At 37.0% G+C, this 21,351-nt stretch overlaps 1 protein-coding gene across 1 annotated transcript; it reads left to right on the top strand.

Moving 5' to 3' along the window:
• Window positions 1-1,888: 1,888 nt before the first annotated feature.
• hsd17b12b (hydroxysteroid (17-beta) dehydrogenase 12b) lies at window positions 1,889-19,990 on the top strand. The gene is made up of 11 exons (XM_057341782.1): window positions 1,889-2,203; window positions 11,468-11,514; window positions 11,852-11,927; window positions 14,561-14,668; window positions 14,936-15,000; window positions 15,159-15,203; window positions 15,891-15,925; window positions 16,508-16,589; window positions 16,729-16,794; window positions 16,981-17,130; window positions 19,038-19,990. The coding sequence occupies exons 1-11, from the start codon at window positions 2,038-2,040 to the stop codon at window positions 19,143-19,145; spliced, it is 948 nt and encodes a 315-aa protein (XP_057197765.1). The 5' UTR covers window positions 1,889-2,037; the 3' UTR covers window positions 19,146-19,990.
• The last annotated feature ends 1,361 nt before the right edge of the window (window positions 19,991-21,351 follow it).

The following is a 21,351-nucleotide window of genomic DNA, read 5'->3' as shown; positions in this document are numbered from 1 at the left end:
AAATTAAGGTAAAGATCAAACTTTAATTTGTTTACATGTTTATGAACTTCGTCTGTTCTCAATTTACAGATATATTTTTAAAAATGTATCTTTTATGCATTTCCGTTTATGGGATTTTTTATCCATGTAGATTTCATTGACATTAGCTAATAGAATGACTAGGGCTTTGGTGGCTTATATCATACTTATATCATATAGCACAAACTGCTGTGAAGCTAACAAAGTCTCATAAAGATATTGTTTTAAAATTTTAAAACAATTTAAACTAACAATGGCCATTGCTGTATATTCATTCTGTCTCACACACATTGCAATACACAAAAGATGGGGTAAAGATAAAAAATACATAATACAAACTATACTTTTTGGTCTGCTCATTAACAGAAAAACAAAGCTTTTAGTCTAAAGAAACATTATTTTGAGACGACTCTTTATATTATTATTTATTTTTATTATGGGTTTTCTTTAACATTAAATGCCTTCATTAATTTTTAAGTGATTCTTAATTTTATTGAATCATCTATTCCTAAACATAAAGTCTAAGTTTCCCAGCTTATCAAAACATTTGAACATTTTTATATTCTCATGCATTACAAATCCATATTTTGCAAGTATTGCCATAATTGCTAAAAAGGCTTGCTAAATCTGACAACTTTTTTTTGTGGAGATGCTCTATTAGAGTTTAAGTTTTTGAAAAAACAGTTAACAATATTTTAGACACATTGTAGGCTTTTCTTTAATATCTATGTAAGGTTTGCATTAGGATTAGAATGCTAATAATTTAAATTTAAATGAAATTTAAAAATAATAAGTCTAAATTTCCATTTCGATAGCTTATTAAAAATGTTTGTTTTGTGTGTGTATCTACTTTTAAGCAGATCAAATTACTGTACATTTTTCAACTTTAAGGATTGAAATTATGTTTTTTTTTACTTGATCACTCATCACAGAGCTCTTGTATCAGCATCTTTTTTACAAGTTATTTTGTACATTATATTGTGGTGCTTAATGAGCAGTTGAGTAGGCTATTCTACAAACGAATATGACCATATTGTGACGATTATCTTAATGTCATGGTGGATGTATTGCAAAATATAAAATGACTTTGAATTTACAGTTGTATGTGACATTCTCTTAAGATTAAACGCCAAAAAAGCTACTCATCATTTATTTCAGTCATTATGGTTAAAAACAATAAAAAACAAGCCAAAGATAAGAGAGAGAGAGAGAGCAAGAGAGTGAGAGAAAGAAAAAAAGAGCCATTTGTCTTATCCCTTCACCTCATATGTCTGAAGCATAATACATACAAATTACATCTTTTTTATGTTTTCACGAAATGATGTGTTGCTAAATATTTAAATAGGCCCTATTAAGTTAAAATAATTTATCAGTCCACTACTATTACTTGTTTATAGCGTATAGTTTTATCTATGTAATTTATCTATGTGTTAATGTTTCTTAAAAAGTGGCCTGTAATATTTTGACTAAGTTTTGTTCTAAAACTTGACTGAGCTTTCATTTGACATAGTTTTCAGTCCAGATAAAATTAATCTAATTTAGATTATCTTTAGTCCTAACCAGATTGCAAAGGAATAGATACATTCATGTACAGCAGTATCTTAATTTATAGCATCATAAGAAAATGTTGGCAATCCCAGAGTTTACCATGGTTGTTATAAAACTATCGTATAAATTGTCATGCTTTACATAAAATATGTTTATCTCTATAAAGATGCTGAGATGTCTGTTTTCTGAATCTTTTATCTGTCTTTTCTATTACTGCTCTTGTGAACGATGCGGTTATGCCATGAAAGAGTGGGCGGTAACCGGCGATGAGCTGATTTTAACGAGCAGATATCATATCCAATCAGAAATGAAGAGGCGCCACGTCCCCAATGCGGAAGCGGAAGTTTATGAATAAATCCACAGCAACGACTTGACAGCGTGCAGACTCCACAGCTAACTGTACTTAAGTATTTAAATGTATTAGGCATAGATTACGTGCTCGAGAACAAGAAAGACACTGATTTTGTCATTATGGAGTCATTGCACGAGCTTCTGAGAGATCCATTGTATTGGATAGGAGCTGTCACTGTGGCCTGGCTATTGTTGTGTACTCTCTGCTTTCTGTTTAACGGGATTCGTGTGTGGATTGTGGGCAACGGAAATTTGGTCAGAGCATCCAGACTCGGGAAATGGGCAGGTTGGTACTCACTGCATTGAAATATTTACTGAAATGTACTGAATACTTTCAGGCAAGCCATCAGTTACTGTTCTAACTAAAACTGAAGACCCCTGGCCAGTTCATTCAATCCAACGGACTGATTTTAGCAGGTTCCTCTCAGAAATGAAAACCCTATTGCTTTTTACCGAGTCTTATTAAAGTTCTTTCATAATGCATTCAATACTAGACTGCTCTAGAGATAAACACCTTTTTATGTCATTGTACAGTTTTGTTCAACTTTTTCAAACACGACTTCGGTGTAGATTACTTTGAACTGTTGAACTGAATTTATGTGTTTGTTGGATATATGTTTCAGGGATAGTCTAGAATAAATGCTAAACAGAGTTACAGAAGTAAATTAAATCTGTAATAAAAACATAATGACAAAATCGAATAGAATAATAATGATAATGGGATAGGAAAAATAGAATAATAATAAAATAGTATGAATGGTAAAGATGGTGTAATAATAATAGTATAATAATAATAGTATAGTAATTATCAAATAGTTTGCGGGTAACTGTTAAATATTAACGTCAGAATAAATGGGGCAGAGCTGTAAGGTTATCAAATAATGCATGTGTTTGGAATGAAGGCATTCACTGTAGATCAGATGAGTACAAAAGACCATAGTAGGGGGAAAGAAACTGCTCTGGGCAGATTGTGTTGGTCATGAATGACGTGTATTGTATGCCAAAGGGATTAAATTAGCAGTGACCCAGATTTAATTTAACCAGTAGACTCTCTGCTTTTTGCTTTTCAGCACAGTGAGGGGAATTACCTTTACACTCTAGTGACTTTGCTTTATTGGCAGAGTTGTTGATCTTGGTCATGGACTTTTAATACGTGGAGTATCAAAAGTCCACCATTCAGGAGATTTTAAACAGTCACCTCAGCTGATTTCCAATCAACTGGTTTCAGTACCCCGCTGTTACTTGTGTGCCATCATACCTAAAATTTAAATAGTACATTTAGAGAAAATGTTAAAAATGGCAGATGTCCTCCAAGGACTGAGCATGTTCTACCTAGATTAACAGTCAGCTGCAATTGTTCCATGCGGCTTGTACTCAAATGCACCCTTGGGTCCAAATGTTTATGAAATAGCACAGGTAACTGCGTAATCCTCTTGTGTATTTGGAACTGGTGCTTCAATGCACTGTGGGGTCAAATTAAATGTTGTCTTTATAAACACTTCTTTTGGGTCTTGGGGAAAAAGGTTATTTTTGACAAACGATTACAGCACATTTAAGCCATAGTGGTAGAGATTTGTGGTTTGTTGTTGAGAACGAAGTAAACTGTAATGCTGTGTTCAGACCAAAAGCGAAGCATCGCGTTCCTCGCTCTTTATTACTCCTGGGAATAGTTTCGTATTTTCGCGCAAGCGACGCGAAAAACATTGTGTGACTGGGAGTGCCTTCACGTGTCTGGAAGTGTCAAACAGTACCAAATTTTTCAGTTGAGTACTTACAATGTCAATGAGCTCTTCACGCGAATTTCTCGCTTGAAAATTAGTTTGATGTGAATTTCATCTATTCACACTTTTGAATTGACTTTGTATGTTATCTACTCGCACAAAACGCTTAATTGCATTTGGTGTGAACGCAGCATAAGCACCTAGAATATAAAGCTTTTATAGTACAGTTTAGATGCGTATATAAAATATGTAAAATTATTATGTAATAATTATATGTAACTTCTTGTTTTTTTAAATAGGGATTTCTTGATTAAAGCTGCAATCCATAACTTTTCTTGATTGAAAATGAGGAAAAGTCAGTACTGGCCAAGTACATTAAGAATTAGTGTTGTATAAAATTGTATGATACCTGTATGATATTTTTTCTTCAGCAGAACACAACAGAAGATATTTTGTAAAATGGTAACAGAAAACCATTGGTCCCCATTGACTTCTATTGGTTGGACACAAAACCAATGCAAGTCAGTGGGGACCAACGGTTTTCTGTTACTAACATTTTTCAAAATATCTTCTTTTGTGTTTTGCTGAAGAAAAGAATATCATACAGGTTTGAATGACAACAGGGTGAGTAAATGATGACAGAATTTTCATTTTGAAGGTGAACTATCACTTTAAGATAAAATTATTTCTGCCTAATTTTAACTAGTTTTCATCATCTTAATTGTAAAACAACAAAGACTTTGACAATGACAAAAATATTGTTATTCTTCTCTGATGCCTTTGAGGTCTGCTGCTATATCTGTCCTGGTTGCAGATCTTTTTTTACCAACTGTTACCCGTTAAATCTGAGCTTTGTTCTGGCAACATTTAAGGCATCGAGAAGACACTTTTACATCAAATATGGCCCTTCTTTGGTTTTCTCCAAATATTGTTTCGATTTCCCTGGTTAATAATCTTCAGCATGTCCGAGGAGCTTCTTTTGTGAATGAAGGCATTTGTGGGCTTAAAAGTACAGTTTTGTAACAATTTTGCAGTAAAATATCCATAAACCACTAGGCCAGTGTTATATATTTTTTTCAGTTGAGTACTTACAATATCTCAAATGTTTCCAACTATTTGTAAATCATGAGAAAATCGCTATTTTAAACAGTGACACGGGGCCTGGCAGTCGCCTGTCAAAGGCATCATATCCGCTTTACCTGTGGTTTCCGCCTTTACTGACGTAGAAACATGATTAACATGATTTCTTGTTCCCTTCTGATTGATGGCCATTAGCGGTGGAGTTGAAGACAACAGATCCCATCATTCCACGCTCCTTCATAGAGTCATCAAGCTACGCCATTGTTATTGTTTTGAATGTGCGCCCTCTAGCAGTGAGAACATGTTACAGTACAAAGTAAATAACATTACTACAATAGCGAAAAACGCTAACGTAAACAATAGCTTTAAAACGGGATTAGATGCAGCATAGTTCCCGTTAGACGCTGGGTAACGATGTAATACATAAAGGTCCACAAACTACATGAGCAACATAATCAAAACCCAACAAAATCGAATCATAACATGTACCTACCTGTCCAGAAATTACCACGGCATCATATTTGAAACCCTTGACTCCCATAGTTGCTCCCAGCATGGAAAAGCAACACCGATTATAATCATACCTGTCAACACTCCCGTTTTGGCCAGGATTTTTCCATTTTTCACACCCATTGTTTGCGAACAGACCGAGCGGGAAACCCCCAGAAACCCCTGCGAACCAACCGTCAGGGACCGGAATGCATTCGCGAACGGAATTCTGCTTTCACCTCTTTGCTGATTAGACGTTTTTAGTCGTGGCAGTTTTTAAGATGGTGTTTATTTTTGTTTGTCCTCCTTGCACACATTTAACAAGGGGAAAGTTAGGTTCCAGCTGTTTACGTGCCATTCTCCCACTGTGTCTGCACAGCGTATGATGTATGGTGTCTATGTGAACAGGGTGCGCAGTGGGATACAAAATACGTTGACTGAAAATGTACACATGACCTATGATTTGGCAAACGTTTTTTGGTCATACGCCTTTCACCGACGATATATAATTATAAATACACCAATAAATCACTTTACTTATTGATTGCTATCAGGATGTTAAAAGACTTCCAACCAGCATGACAAAAAAATGTTTCTGGACAGGATTGCCTACTCATCCTTTAAGGAGTGGTTGGATATAATTGGTTGACTGTGAACAGAGCTGTAACTGGGCATTCAGGTTCTCGTGCGTATTTCCCTTTCCTTGAAGATCACCCTCGGTTACACACGCCTCATTGTTTTGCATATCTCCCCACATTTAGCTGTCGCTTTTATTGTCATCCCCTCCTCTTTCTCATGGAACAATGTGCACAGAGCTTCGGCTCTATCATTTCTCACCCACAGCCCTGCTGTATTTATATGTCTCTTTAATTACATTGTGTATGCTATTTATTGACAAACACACAAACCAAGATCATTTATGTAGTGTCATGAACTGGCCTTTTTATTATTTTATACTGTTGTCTGAGGTCTACTTATGACATTCACGTGGTTTTTACATTCAAAAATATCAAAATCAATAAGTAATAGGCTATTTTCTACCCTGATTTTGAGGCCAGCTCAAGAAACGCTCGGTTTTTATGGGCGTACCGCATTGAAGACTTGGAAGTAAACGCCCACTGCTATGATTGGATAACAGTTCCAAAAGACAGCAATGTGCCCTGTGATGTACATTTCTGTGTGTATGTTTGACAAGCTACGTGCTTAGTTGGAGCCTTCTGTAAACTTGGTTAGACACGTAGGTTACACATAATCAGGACATATAACGCGATCTCTAACAAAGCAATAATGACGCATCGTACATATATTTCATATACAGTATATCGCATAAGATTCCGGTCGGATTCAATATTGATGGCACTGCATTGCTTTTTAATCTCAGTCTCTCTGCAAATCCAGCATCGACATGTGCCTTGTATACAAAGGAATATCCACAGTGAAATGAAGTAAACAAACACTCATGTTTTACCCACGTGAGCTGGAACGTCAACCACACATTCCTAATGTCAGAATCCGAAGGAAGCGACTGTTCTTCCACAACCATATGGGATTACTTTTGTGTCAATAAAAATGAATGCAAACTTAAAAAAATGAACAAAATATATAATGAGAAAGAAAAAAAAAACACTTTGATAATGAAAACATTAAACTCAATTGCAAGAATGTGACATGATTTTCAAATAAACTGCTATTTTTCTTCTTCCTTGTCAGGGAGCTATCAATCAAAAACTCACTGGCCAATCAGCGTAAAGCGGCCATAAGTCCCGCCTACGCGTGAGATTTGTGCCAGAAAGGCGAACGAAAAATTGAGAAGCATAAACGAAAACTCGGAAAGCGCAAATGAAAAATCTAGCAGCGAATTCAAAACTATTATTTGCAAAAACGAAACGTAGAAAATTGTTAAGAAAAATAGCAGTTTATTTGAAAATCATGTCACATTCTTTTTTTTGTTTACTGTTTTCATTATCAAAGTGTTTTTTTTCTTTGTTTGTTTTTTTAAAGTTTGCATTCATATTTATTGACACAAAAGTAATCCCATACAACCAGGCGCTATACAATATGTTGCATGTTTGTTGCTTGGTCGCTCTAAATAAAAATAACTTTTAAAATAATAAAAGAAGTCCTCACTTTTGCACATATGACACTGGGCTAGCCGCTCTCGAGAGCCCTTTGCTAAAGTGACAGGGTTGCCAGATCTTCACAGAAAAAAATAAGCAAATAAAGACAAGAGGAAAATAAACTTTAAAATTCTTTATATATTTTATAAGACCAAAAATTCTCAAAATCTGCACCTGACCATTTATTAAGACCTAAGTGCTGAGGCTTTTTGATCTACAGTAAGACCAAACAACAAGCATAAAAGCGCTTTTTAATAATGATCATGGCAACACTGCAAAAGAGCGCTTTTGCAGTGTTGCCATGCAGCCTTCCGAGCATAAACACAACACAGCGCATATCAGCGGTTTAGTTTAAATTGACGGACAAAACTCATCTTTAGCCGAAAAATATGTCGCTATGGTTAACAGTTTGTCAATCATCACAAATGCGGGAGTGTGTACTATGTGTACATGGCTTAAGTCATTCGCGAACCAGTGGGCGGGGCTAGAGAAGTAGTCGTTGATATTCTTCTGTGGAGGCGGTGTTCAACCTATCAATGACGTCATTGCCTGGGCCTGGTGTCAATAAAAGTTGTCATTTCATTAACAAGGACGTCTTCAGTTCTGACACTTACAGATGTTCGTTTGAATACGATGAGCTTTCATATAACAAAAGCTCAGGTTAAAATTGATTTCTTAATTCATGACACCTTTAAAACTTATATTCTACACAAAGATTGACTATGACTGCTTGTTTTTTTCCTTAATGGCTGATGAAGCTCTATAGCGTTATACAGATCATCCATATCAATCTTTATTCCAAGGAATTCGTACTATACAGTCACTTGTTGTCATATACTAAGAATCTGGGTCAAAAATACTCAACCGAGCTATACTCACTTCACAGCTTTGTGACATAATTAAAAACATTTTATATGCATTATTGCAACCTGACTTGGGTATCAGTCCTTTTAGTGCATTCTTTCTTTGAAGTCTCTTCCACTCCTTTGCGAATTGTTTTGAATGCTTCATTAATAGAGATTTATGAATTGCTGTATGAACACTACTGTAGTGCACACTTGATCGCAGTAGACATTCATAGCTCTCCTCCTTTCTGAAAATATCTTGCCTCAGGGAAAAGTGAATGCATCTCGCACTATTTTTAGACCAGCTGTTTTTAAAACCGTCCTTTCGAGCAGCGGTGCTGATGTGAAGCAAATAAAGCCATCGAGTGAGGCACGTGGCATCCCATGCTATTTAAAGAAGCATGTTACTGGGAGTGGGGGCCCAGGAGACACTTTGAATCCTCTACTGCGGCATCCAATGAGGAGGGAGGATCCCGATCTGCGGACGGAGGGGGGTGTGCAATTACATAACACTGCAAACATGGGAACATCCAAGGGCAGTTAGGGATGGCACATTTGTTTTTCTCAAAGTTTTTCAGGTTCGAGAGGGAAAAACTCGATGTTGGCGGAGAAAGCCTGACAAAACTGTGTCTGCCTGTTGGAAATGAGTTTGAATTGTCACATACACCACAATGGAGGATTCTCTAGCATGAGCTCTTTTAAAAACTAACATGATATTTTTATCGTTATTTTCAAACCTGATGATTGATGCCGCTTAGACACTAAAGAAATCAAAATAACACAGAGAACAACTGACACGCGCCTTTATGTAGACCCATTGCCAGCGCTTTATCCCTGTCAGTTGCTCTTATTCATTCACAGAGCATCTCTGCAGCGTGAGACATGCAGTCGCAGTAAATGCTGCAGCAGATGCATGGGTCTCTGTGTGGACGTGTACGTAGGGCCCGGTCCGTGAGCCTGGAGAGGAGGAGTGCAGTGCAGTGCGTGTGATGCCGGGGGATGCTGAGGCTTGTTTGTATTCAAGTGCTGCAGCTGTTACAGACGCGGCTGCAGTGCCTGCCTGGTATTTTTAATCTCCTGTTCTTTTTTTAGCCTTCAGAATATTTAGCAGCAGCAGCACCACCATCGGTGTGCGCTGTGAGGGGGCGTCTTCACTCTTATAAGATCATTTCTCAGTTGACCAGACTCCAGCATTGAATCTTTTCACATGTTAGCAGGTGAAGGTAGATGAACCTTTTTTATGCATTCGGAATCGGTAGCCTGCCAGTTATTCATATGAAATATACAAAGGGTCTTCTCTTGTTGTCACCTGGTTTTGTTTTATTTCCGTTTGGGCGGTTTGATGGATTGTAGTTTATTTTCTCTCACATGTTGTCATATGCAAAATGATCAATTGAAGTTGCTGTATTTGTCCAAAGTACACTGATACATACAATATTTCATTGTTTTGCAAATAATACCAGGTATACCTTGAATAAAAATACTCTGCTGTTCATGTGTTTTGTTTGGAGTTACGTAACACAATTGCAATTATGATATTTTATTTGACCAAAAATGTATTTTCATAAAACTGCAGACCATGATATAAACATTTGCACATCTACATCAAGTGTAATATTCGTACAGTATGTCTGTGCAATCATAATATTTGACTTCTTTGCTTCCATTTATAGAAGAATGAGAATATTGTGGTGTTTTAAACTTCTTTTTCTTTAAAAATGTTTAAATAAAAAAAGCCTTTAGATGCAAAATAATAATGAAAGCACTTTATTTTGTTGAGAGTGCATCATGCCTAATTGTCATTTTAGAAAAAAGTCCTAATTTACTCAAATCAAGAAAACAAACCCCAAATCTCTACATAGGTCTGTTTGATGTGATACGAAAGCACTTAACCTGTTTACTAAGCATAGCACTCAGTGTTTTTCTGAATAAGATCCCTCTTCATTCACATTCTCAGTGCGTGTTGTGGACATCGCTCAGGGTGTGTTACGAGATGGAGGCATTAGCCGCACAGCATTTCGCTCTCTGTCCTCACCTAACATACCCGCTCGGAGCGCTTCATCTCTCCAGTGTTTTTTCCCTTTGCTCATGTGGAGTAATGTATTGTAAATGTGCTTAAAAATAACTGGGAAAATTGTTCCCTTGCCTCTAACTCTGTGCCGCCCCCTCCCAACTGTACTGTGTGTTAGCCGCTTGCCTTTCACTCTTCCCTTTCTATATTTAACTGCCCTCAGGATCAGCCTCATTCGCTCCTCCCCTGCGCTGCCTTGTTGTTCGTCATCCACCCCTCCCTTTTGCCCTCTTATGTGTTACTCCAGACAGTGTAATGCATTTTTTCCTGTTTCTTTTTACACACAACATTTTGTTTGAACACACTGACAGCGTAAATTGAAAGGTTTCATTAGGGCTGTCATTTTAACGTGATACCTGTAAAATAATCAACCCTGGCCCTTTACCTGTATGTAAATGTATTCATTTATAAAAATACTATTTCCTACCATTACAATAATATTGCATGTCCAAAGTTGGCCCAGTCCGACAGAGGGCAGGTAGCACAGAATGCAACTTCAAAATTTCCAAGAGTGAAGTTTTTCAAGGTTGACAGCGCCTTGAAAACAATGTTTGGATGCAAAAAATCCCCCATAAAATGTAGGGACATCAGTCTGCATGTGTACACATAGACTCACAATAACAAATTGTGGAGTGAGCGGTTGGTTGCATGCCGCTATATTTCACTGACTGGACCTTTAAGAGTCAATTTTTTGAAATTTTGATTTTTACATCATCTGAAAGCTTAATAAATAAGCTTTCCATTGATGTATGGTTTGTTATGACAGGACAATATTTGGTCGAGATACAACTATTTGAACATCTGGAATCTGAGGGTGCAAGAAAATCTAAATATTGAGAAAATTGCCTTTAAATTTGTCCAAATGAAGTCCTTAGCATAGCATATCACTCAAAAATATCACACAAAAATAAAGTTTTGATGTATTTACGGTAGGAAAATTACAAAATATCTTCATGGAACATAGTTAATATCCTAATGATTTTTGGCATAAAAGAAAAATCGATCATTTTGACCATACAATGTTTTTTTTGGCTATTATTAAAAATGTTCCCGTACTACTTAAGACTGGTTTTGTGGTCCAGGGTCACATATATGCAATTCATTTGTATATTGCACAACTCCGTTAAAATGTTTAATGTATGCACAGCCATTTGATGTTTTTTTAAAACAATTTCTTACATTCCTCCCTCAATAACCTCTTTTTGACTCTGTTCTATTTGACTGCAGTTGTGACTGGGGCCACCGACGGAATCGGAAAAGCCTATGCGGAGGAGGTAAGGTTCCTCAGGTTTTATTTGTATTTTTTTCTGTATTCACGGAAATCACAGTGAGTCATCAAACTAGAGGTCTCTTTTCAGTGAGGACTCCACTCTCAAAGGTTTGCCTCGCACAGTCGTCAAACTGCCAAGCGTTTTAACACCTTCTCATTTTTTCTACTGTTTGATGTCCATTATGGGCTATTATATACTATTTTGGCTAAAAACGATACATTAGCTTCTGATAACGCCCTCTAATTCTTAAAACAGTATGTCTTGAGATGGTAATATGTTTAGAAAACAAAGATTTTCTCTAATTATCTGGATTTGGTTTAAATGGTTTTCTTTTGTGCAGCTTGCGCGACGAGGTTTTGCCATAGTTCTCATCAGCCGTACTCAGGAGAAGCTGGATGAAGTGTCCAAAGCTATCGGTAGGTGACTACATCCACTTAATGTAGGTGAAAAAGAACTGAATGCTAGTGGTCAGCTGATATGTGTTTTTATTCTGTTTTCAATGCTGATGTTATGAGAGTAAGGTGGCCAATGAGCAATATAAATGCAACTGTGTACATAATAGAATCTAATTTAAGCAAATGGAATGTGGATTTTTTGTTGTTGAAAATTGTAACTAATATAGACTCATAATATAAAAGTGAAAGTGACCTATTAGTCAGATATGGTGACCCATACCCGAAATGTGACCTCAGCATTTAACCCATCCAGAGAGTAGTGAACACACGCACAGCAAGTGGTGAACACACGTACACCCGGAGCAGTGGGCAGCTATCACTGCAGCGCCCGGGGAGCAAGTAGGGGTAAGGTGCCTTGCTCAAGGGCACCTCAGTCGTTACCCGCCGGCCCTGGGAATCAAACCGGCAACCTTCTGGTCACGAGAAATGATAGAAAACAGAAATACTTTAAGAATAGTGAGAATTGACAAAACTGTCTGTTTTTTTAAACTTTCAGACAGAAAATAGGGGTTGGGGTGGTTATTATGCTGATAGATAAACAACATATAAGATTTAATGATAAAATGCAAATTCATGGGCCTGGATGAAATATATTGCTACTCGATGCACTTTACTTATTAATTTGAAGTACACTATATAACATTTACATTCATGCATTTGGCAGACGCTTTTATCCAAAGCGACTTACATTGCATTGTATTATACATTTGTTTCTGACTATGTGCAATCCCCTGGGATCGAACCCATGACCTTGGCATTGCTAGTGCCATCCTCTAACCACTGAGTCACAGGAAAGCTCTTCAAGACTCTTATTTTTACTCTCATAGTTTTGCCTAACTATTATGTTTAATGTGGATTAAGTTGATGTAAAAAGCTTTCATTTGCCAAAAAGGACCCCTTTAAGGCAAAAAGAAATTATTATCACAGGAAAAACTTTTACATATGCTTTTTTAATGCTTGAAGATGAGTTTTAAGTAATACAATTATGAAATGCAATTGGACTTTAATGTCATATTGATATTTCCCATGTGAATCTGTTATTGGGTTCTGATTCACACACATGTGCGCACCCATGTTCCAGCAGATGTGCGCTTGTGTGTTCTTGTGTGCCGAGGACCATCTATAGGTGTACGTTTGTGTGTGTGAGAGAGAGAGAGAGCGAGAGCGAGCGAGAGAGAGCGAGAGAGCGAGAGAGCGAGAGAGCGAGAGAGAGAGAGAGAGAGAGACTGCTGCTTGTTTGTGAGGCAGCGAGTGTCTCCCTCAGCTAAATGAATGTGGATGTTAATGAGCTGGGTTATTTTTAGCTCTGTGTTGAAAGGCAGGCACTCTGCCAATTGAGCTGCCTGGCTGTTGCAGCAGAGCTCTCACAGATGGAGGTGGATCCTGGAGATGTCATGGCAGGAATGAGAGGGAGAGGGAGAGAGAGCGAGAGCGAGAGCAGAGAATGGACGAAATCAGCCCAGTGACCTCTGTTGAACACTGGCTAATGTTGTCATGTGCACCTTTCTGTGTCCATAATAGCTATGTTCTAAAACCAAGCGAGTTACCTTGTAAAGGAAAGCATCTATCATGAAACCTCATAAGTGATGGATTTAGAACAGTCTAAATAGGCAACAAAGTAAAGTCTCCACAATGGAGACATGTCTCGCAATTGATTTCTATAAAGCCTGATGTTAGGATGTTGCTAAGATAGATACTAAGATGATTGCAAAAGTGGTACTTAAAATACACAACACGCACATTGGGTAAAAAAGGTTTATATTATATTTATAGTGTTTTATTGAGATTTTATTATTGAGTTATACATATATTATATATAGAACGTCTTGTATTGACTTCCATATCGGATTATCATTTCCGCAATGCATTCTGGGTTATTATGTGCAAGTATCTCCTGAACAGATTTTCTAACAAACTAACTTTCTTTTCTTTTGTCCTTGTCTTATTAAGGTGTTTTTTTGCTAAACATTTTCCTACTGTGGCATTTCTGAGGGCAGCCATGTTTTTACCAACACATTTCTTCGTTCTTTTAATGAAGCAGGACAGTCTAGTGTCTAGAGTGTGCGAGTGAATGAATTCTCTTTTTCTGTGCGCTTTTCCATTTTTCTCTCTGCTTTTTTCCTCTGTTACTTTAGCATCATCCAGACGTTCAAGCAAACATGCTTTTTCGCATGCACTGCCTACGTTGTTTGAACATCCTAATTCAATAAAGAAAACATGCAAATCAGGCCCAAACTTTGTGCTGAATGCAGTCTGACTGGTGCAGTTCACCTGTTTTCAGGCCAGTTTTATAGTTTGGAGGTTGCAGCGGAGGATCTGGGATACTCTAGGACGTTACAGCATCACTTAACCACTGCAGTCCCTGAATCGGATCTGTAAAATATTAAAGTTGTGTGCGTCTATACCATGCATTTGTATGTAAGGCATTTTATGTCACTAAAATTTAAATTTATTGACTGTTTTACAGGGAAGGCAATGTCTCACTTTTATAGCATCAGTGCTAAACAAGAAAACTATGAACAATGTTTTTGTCCGTTCTGTCAAACACTTTTTCTTAACTGTTCAGCTGTTGTGTGCTTTTGTTTTTCTTCTAGAGAGCAAGTTTAATGTTGAGACCAAAACCATTTCTGCAGACTTTGGATGTACGGACATCTACCCTAAGATTGAGTCTGGACTGGCTGGCCTTGAAATAGGAGTTTTAGGTATATTACATTCTGTGTCTTGAGAGGAAATCTGACATTAAGTTCAGTTTTTTTTTGGAACAAGATGTTCTGGACTTGTACAGCACAACTTGATGTGTTTTTATAATGAATTGTCTGTTTAGTGACTGTTCGGTATTTGCTGCCAACTGCAGGGAAGTGGAGGGACTACAGTTTGTTGAAATTGTTTCAATAGCTCTTTCTGAGCTGTAACCTGTGCGGTTGCTTTGATTTATGTTCTGCTGTCTGTTTTGTTTCTTCCACCTGCAGTTAACAATGTCGGAGTGTCTTATTCCTACCCAGAGTTCTTCCTCAGCGTTCCTAATATTGACAGCGTGAGTTTGTTTAACTATTGTTTACTTTGATCTGTGCATTTTACTAAACTCTTCCATCGTAATAATGATTTAAAAATGGGTATTGTTATTTTGCATTTTTTATTTGTCAGCTAAAATTATATTTTTAACGGTTGGTTTGGTGACTCTTGTAATTGCAGTTCATCAATGATATGATCAACATCAACATTACATCGGTTTGTCAGGTCAGTGGCATTTCTGCCTTTTACTCAATTGTTAGAGCCAACCTTTCTTTTTTTACTTCCGCCCATAACCTTGGAGTTCTACAGGAAGCGTAAATATTTATGGAAAAAGAAAACGGACCACCGTATAAAATGTAGCTCAATACAATCTAGACAGTCGTCCAGATGCTAAAGTCTATATATTGTTATACATTTAAATACAGTTTGGAATAACTGCATTATTGATATACTTTTATTTAAACAGTAGGTACTGATTTAAGGTGCCTACAAATTTTTTTCCCAAAGATGTACTTTTACAATGTATGTGTTTATTTCATAGTACTCGATTGATCCAGAAAATAGATTCTTCCTTTTATGGCACTGTTTATAAATTATTCATTGATGAAATTTAAAACACCACATTTAAAACATAAAACACCATATTTTTGTGTACAATAAAGTTGCAGTGACTTGATGCTACCATACAGCCTGAAATTTTGAGTCGATGCTGCCATCATCTGGATCAAAGATGTATTACTCTATTTGTGCAAGATTTTTTAAAAGATTGTTTAAGATCATAAAAGTTCACATCGTGTTCTTTAATTCATTATAAGCTTGGAAAAGTGTTAAAGTCAAAATAATCTTTAAGTCTTATAGATCTGATTCTTGTACGTACGATTCCTCATGTTTACACATTACCTCTTTCTGTAGATGACACGACTGGTGTTACCCAGGATGGTAGATCGGTGAGTTCAGAAATCAGTTGACATTCAAAGTAGTCTCGAAATGGATCTTAATGTGTAGCTATTTCATAGAAATGCGTAATTTCGTGTGTTTTTGGGCTTTATAAATTATGCAATAATAGTGTACTTAAATCATGACAACAAATGTTTGCATACAGTATTTTCCTTACATTTCCCTGTAGCAATAACAGCTGCATATGATAAGCAACAACAACAAAAATCGGACTGCAAAAATGCAAAATGCATTAAAAACATTTAGGGGAATCTAGAGATTTTTCCCCAAAATGTATTTTTTTTTAGAAAGAGTCAAAGTTATGATGTTAGCTCCTCCCATCTAGAACACTAGAGTCAGTAGTACATAATGCAACACTATGTATGCTGGCATGGGCACCAGTTGCCATAGCAACAGGGATGCAAGAATCCATTAGCAGGTACCCATGTGTTAGAAAGGATAATTCTATGCTGCCAAAAAAGTAAAGTAAAATGCAAAAAACACATGGGCCATTTTAAACGTAGTTGTCTTTATAAAACATACTTGCATGTTATATTACAACATTTAAAATTCATGTGAAAAACTCCTTTCAGGTCTAAAGGAGTGATCTTGAATATTGCCTCGGCTAGTGGCATGTACCCAGTTCCTCTTCTCGCACTTTATTCCTCCTCAAAGGCAAGTCATCTCTCTCTCTCTCTCTGTCTTTACCATGGATTAGTTCTAAAATCAAAAGTCTGTAACAATTATACACAGACGTGTCAAGATTTATTTATTTGGATAGAGTAATTGTGTAATTGTTTTTTTACTACAACAGGCCTTTGTGGACTTTTTCTCCCGTGGACTCGACACGGAGTACAAGAGCAAGGGGATTATTATACAGGTGAGTGAAAATGGGTCAACAATAGAAGTCATAGTAGCTCTTAATAGATTTTGTAAAGATGATATGAAATGTACTGTATTTCTGTTTGAGATTAACAGTAATTTATGATTATTGTTCTGTCGATGATGTATACACCTGTCATTCAGATTTACTAGTTAAACTGTTCTTCTGTACTGTTTCTTAAAGAGTGTGCTGCCATTTTATGTGACGACCAAACTGAGCAAGATCAGGAGGGCCACTATTGACATCCCTACTCCAGAACGCTACGTCAAAGCTCAGCTGAGCACTGTGGGCCTGCAGACTCAGTCTAACGGTTACCTCCCACATGCCATCATGGTGAGACCCTCTTAATAATATAACTTCACTATATTTGATTCAGTCTACAGAGAGTTTACTATACAGAGTAATAAAGGAACTTTATACTCACCTGTTCAGGCCCTCAGAATCTGCTTAAAGGTATAGTTCACCCAAAAATGAAAATTTCTTTATTTACTCACCCTCGTGTCATTCCAAATCTCTATGAGTATCTTTCTTCCGTGTAACACAAATTAAGATATTCTGAAGATTGTTGACCCCCGTCGACTCCTAATGCGTGGACACAAAACCACGGAGGCATTTTTAAAAATATCTTATCCTTTGATAAGTGTTTATAGTCGTGGGTATTGCATATTGCATAGCCAATAATAGTGTAACAGACTAGTGCAATAGAATCACTCACTAACCTTCATTGTAGTGATGACAATGAGTGAATGTTAATACACTGCCAACATCAACCGATATGATGTTTGTGTTGTAAGATTTAATAAGCTTTTATGCCTAGAAACTACTGAACAATGTTAATTCTTCCATTACAGAAGTAGTTAGGCCTTCTAACCCCATTACTGTAAATAAAATGTATATAAATCAGGGGTTTTCCTGGCTCAAAATGAAGTGGAGGTGTGGCTTAACCAAACACTTTACATAGGTAAACATAATAATTAGATGAAAATGACAATTAGTAAGTTATATAAAACATGACTTTTATTCAACCAAACAGAAATAAAGCTTTTTATCATTTTCAACTAACTTTTCACCCCACAATAACCAACTAAATTACAAAATTTGCAAAGCTCATTCACATCCTGCGTTCTCTTGTGGTTTACTGAGCTTTGAATGATTCACTGATTTTTTATATTCGCTTGTGACCAAAAAGTTTCAACAGTTTAAACGAATCGGTTCAAAGGAGTCATTTGTTTGCGAGTCGTTCTGATCGCAATGTGCTTTCATACTGGCGAGCTCGCTGTGTACAGTATAACGCTGATTCAACGAGCCAACTGCACAGCTTAAAACATTATACAGTGATGTACGCCACGTTAATTTAAGAAATTGAACGTACTTGAATGCAAAACAAACAATATTCTTGTGAAAAGCCTTGAAACACAGCAGATCCTATTAGCTCTTGTACTGTGAGCGACTCTTCAGCGTCTCACTGGGCTGATAACGAAACAGTGCCTCTTTTGCGGCGTACGCGTAAAAAATGACAGTCAGTTGATAGAATACACACATCGTGCGTCTGAAATCGCCAACTTCAATACTATAAAGCAGGCGAAAATGAGTATGAGTCATGAGTAGTATGTCCGAAACCTCAATATGCGCAAAACAGTAGGCGAGAAATACCCGGATGGTCTACTGCGTGAGCCGAGATTTGTGAGTGTGAATCAGATGGACACTTCTCTATTCCATGATGCAACGCGAGCTGAGCAACGGTCAAATTTAAAAATGTAATAAAATAAAAACAGTGGAAAACTTCAAAGCGGGTGTCCGTTTTTTATATGGAAGTACAGATTAATGAATTTCTTGTGAATAAATGATCTTTGTACCGGTTCATCAACCTTTGTACCGGTACATCAACCTATGTACAGGTTGATGTTAAAACGTCATAGGTCATATGGGGCACATGACAATAAAACATGGCAGTACGTCCGAAAATCTATTCATACTACCCCCACACATACTGTATAGAACGTACTGTTTTAACGGTCGATAGGTAGGTACTTCATTTAAATCAGTACGTACTGTCATAGTATGTGATTTCAGACGCAGTGGCAGTGGTTTTTTGTGAAGACAAACAACATAAGTTTGACGAGAGGCGGCACGAAATTTGACTGAGGCGGCCGCCTCCAATTTTTCTATACAGGAAAAACCCTGTAAATACATTTTAGCATTTATTACACTTGGTCTAACTGCTTATATCATTGCTCCAGGGTTGGGTGACCACTGCTCTGCTACCCACAAAAGTGCTCACCAAATACGTCACGAAGGTGTGCTTGTCCCAGCGTGCACGCTATCTGAAGAAACAGAAGCAAGGTTAGAGGAAAAGAGAACAGACTGAGGATGGAGGGATGGTGTGACGTAAGGGGGAACCAACAAAATTTTTTGGCTGTCAGGAGCCTAGAACAGTCACATCAAACTGTTCCTTACATTTCTGTTCCCATTGAGAGCAATGAATTATCCAGATGTTAGAGTGGTGCATTGAGCTTTGGAGAGTTATAGCTAACCGAACCATTATTTTCTTGAACAGACTTTGCTGACTAACAGGTCTTATTGGCTCAGAATAGCAGAAGTCGCTTTCACGTTATGTGCTCTGTTTATTCTGTATTTGCTCAGATTAGCTGAAGTCTGTATTGCACTGATTAATTCGCTTTGATCTTTCCATTTTACAATTAATTAGTAGTTCTCTAATAATAGTCATCTGAGAAACATAAAACATGAGAAATAGGTTCTCAAAATTATCTGATTACATCAACTGCGTGTCCATTATTTCAATGAAAGAATGACAGTAAGCTTTTATACCCCTCAAGCACTTATTGGTGATTTTCTGAAATTGGGCAAGATGCCTGCAATCATTATTAACTGCAAAGGGACGTCTACAATTTTGCTCCATGTTTTGCTTGTTTCCGTCTGACTCAGCAGTTGTTTACAAACTACATGAACTACTTGTGCTTATCACAGATGGCACATTGAAGTCTAATTCCGAGCGTCACTTTTAAAGGAGACGCGGCTTTATTTCACTGTTGTGAGTTTATGTACGTCCTGTAAAACGGATTATTAACTGGTACTGCTGGTAAAAAGATGCATACCTCAATGAAAAGTGAGGCAAAATTGTTTATATGGACGAAGAAAGGTTTTCATCTAAATAAAACAATAATTTTCAGTATTCCTAAATGATGTGATATTTTTTCAGGTTTAGGTGCGAATAACTTACGTAATTACGTAAAATCTGTGTAAAGTCTGCGACCTCGGAGTGAAGACAACAAGAAAAGCACTTGACTGTAACGCTGATGGACCCATACAGCATGTCTGTTTCTGAATTCATTTTGCATTCCAAATAAAACTGAGACTTTCTAATACCAGTCTTTAACTTTTATGGTTGACGGATTGATTCATTTTGAAACATTTTTGAAAGTTGTAGTGGACCACCTGAAATATAGTCATTTATTTTATAGAACATTTATAGTATAAATATATACTAATGTAATATAAGTTTGAACTCTCATGCTTGGCTCACTCTCCCCAAGACATTCTTTTACTTTGGATAGCTAAATGGCCCAGAAATTGAGGTACAGCATTCATTAGTGACTTTCATTTTTTATGTGGAATGCTTATCTAGGATTTTGTCCGGTGGGCAATATTTGGTAATCATGTATTTTTGTGATAGTTCTAAGCAATGCAGAGTTTCATGTTGTAAACATGACAATTTGACATTTCAGCAGCAAACAAAGCAGGAAAATAGATACATTTACAATAACATTAGTTAATGAATCAAGTTAGTTAATGAATTAACTGTAACATAAACTAACAATGATCAATATGTTAACAGCATTTATTAGTCTTTGTAAATGTTAATTAATACAAATACAGTTGGTTATTGTTTATTCATGTTAGTTCATTGTGTATTAAATAATGTTTCTAGGTAGAACTTTTGATTTAAAAATGTACAGTATAAGTAAATATGAATAAATCCTGTAGAAGTTTTGTTTATTATGACATGCCATCTGTTGTAGTTAAAAAATAGTGCTACCTAAAAATATACAGTATAATGGATTTTGTTGTAATTCTCTAATATTCAGTGTCCCTAACCCCATGCCCCTCTCTCTAGCGTCTATTTCTCCCCTGCAGCTATATGAGCCATCTGTGTCCAACCCACGCACATGCCCTTTGGCAACTGTATGCACTCTGTATGCAAATGCTACCAAAAATGTATTCTTTGAGCATTGGTACAAATGAATTTTAGCCATCTTTGTTGCTTTGTAGCAGCATTTAAAAGCCCATCTGCCTGGTGTCACATCCGTCTATCCCATAGATGTGCATGATCTCTGTATGTTGTGCCAAATCCCGAGAACTGTCCTTCTGCCTCCTCCCTGTTGCGTGCCGCATGCGTACTTGTTCCTGGCAGTAAGGGGGTGATTCCGGAGGATACGAATGGAAGTCGGAAGTGTGACAGTCCTGTGAGGAAGGAGGAGCTTTGAGGAAGTCAGGCACTGAGAGAGGACTGAGTGGGAAGAGAAGGCCTATATA

This window comes from Triplophysa rosa, linkage group LG1 (assembly GCF_024868665.1).
Source record: "Triplophysa rosa linkage group LG1, Trosa_1v2, whole genome shotgun sequence".
Classification (NCBI taxonomy): domain Eukaryota; kingdom Metazoa; phylum Chordata; class Actinopteri; order Cypriniformes; family Nemacheilidae; genus Triplophysa; species Triplophysa rosa.
Note: the sequence above shows the minus strand (reverse complement) of the source record. Positions and strands in the feature narration are given on the sequence as shown.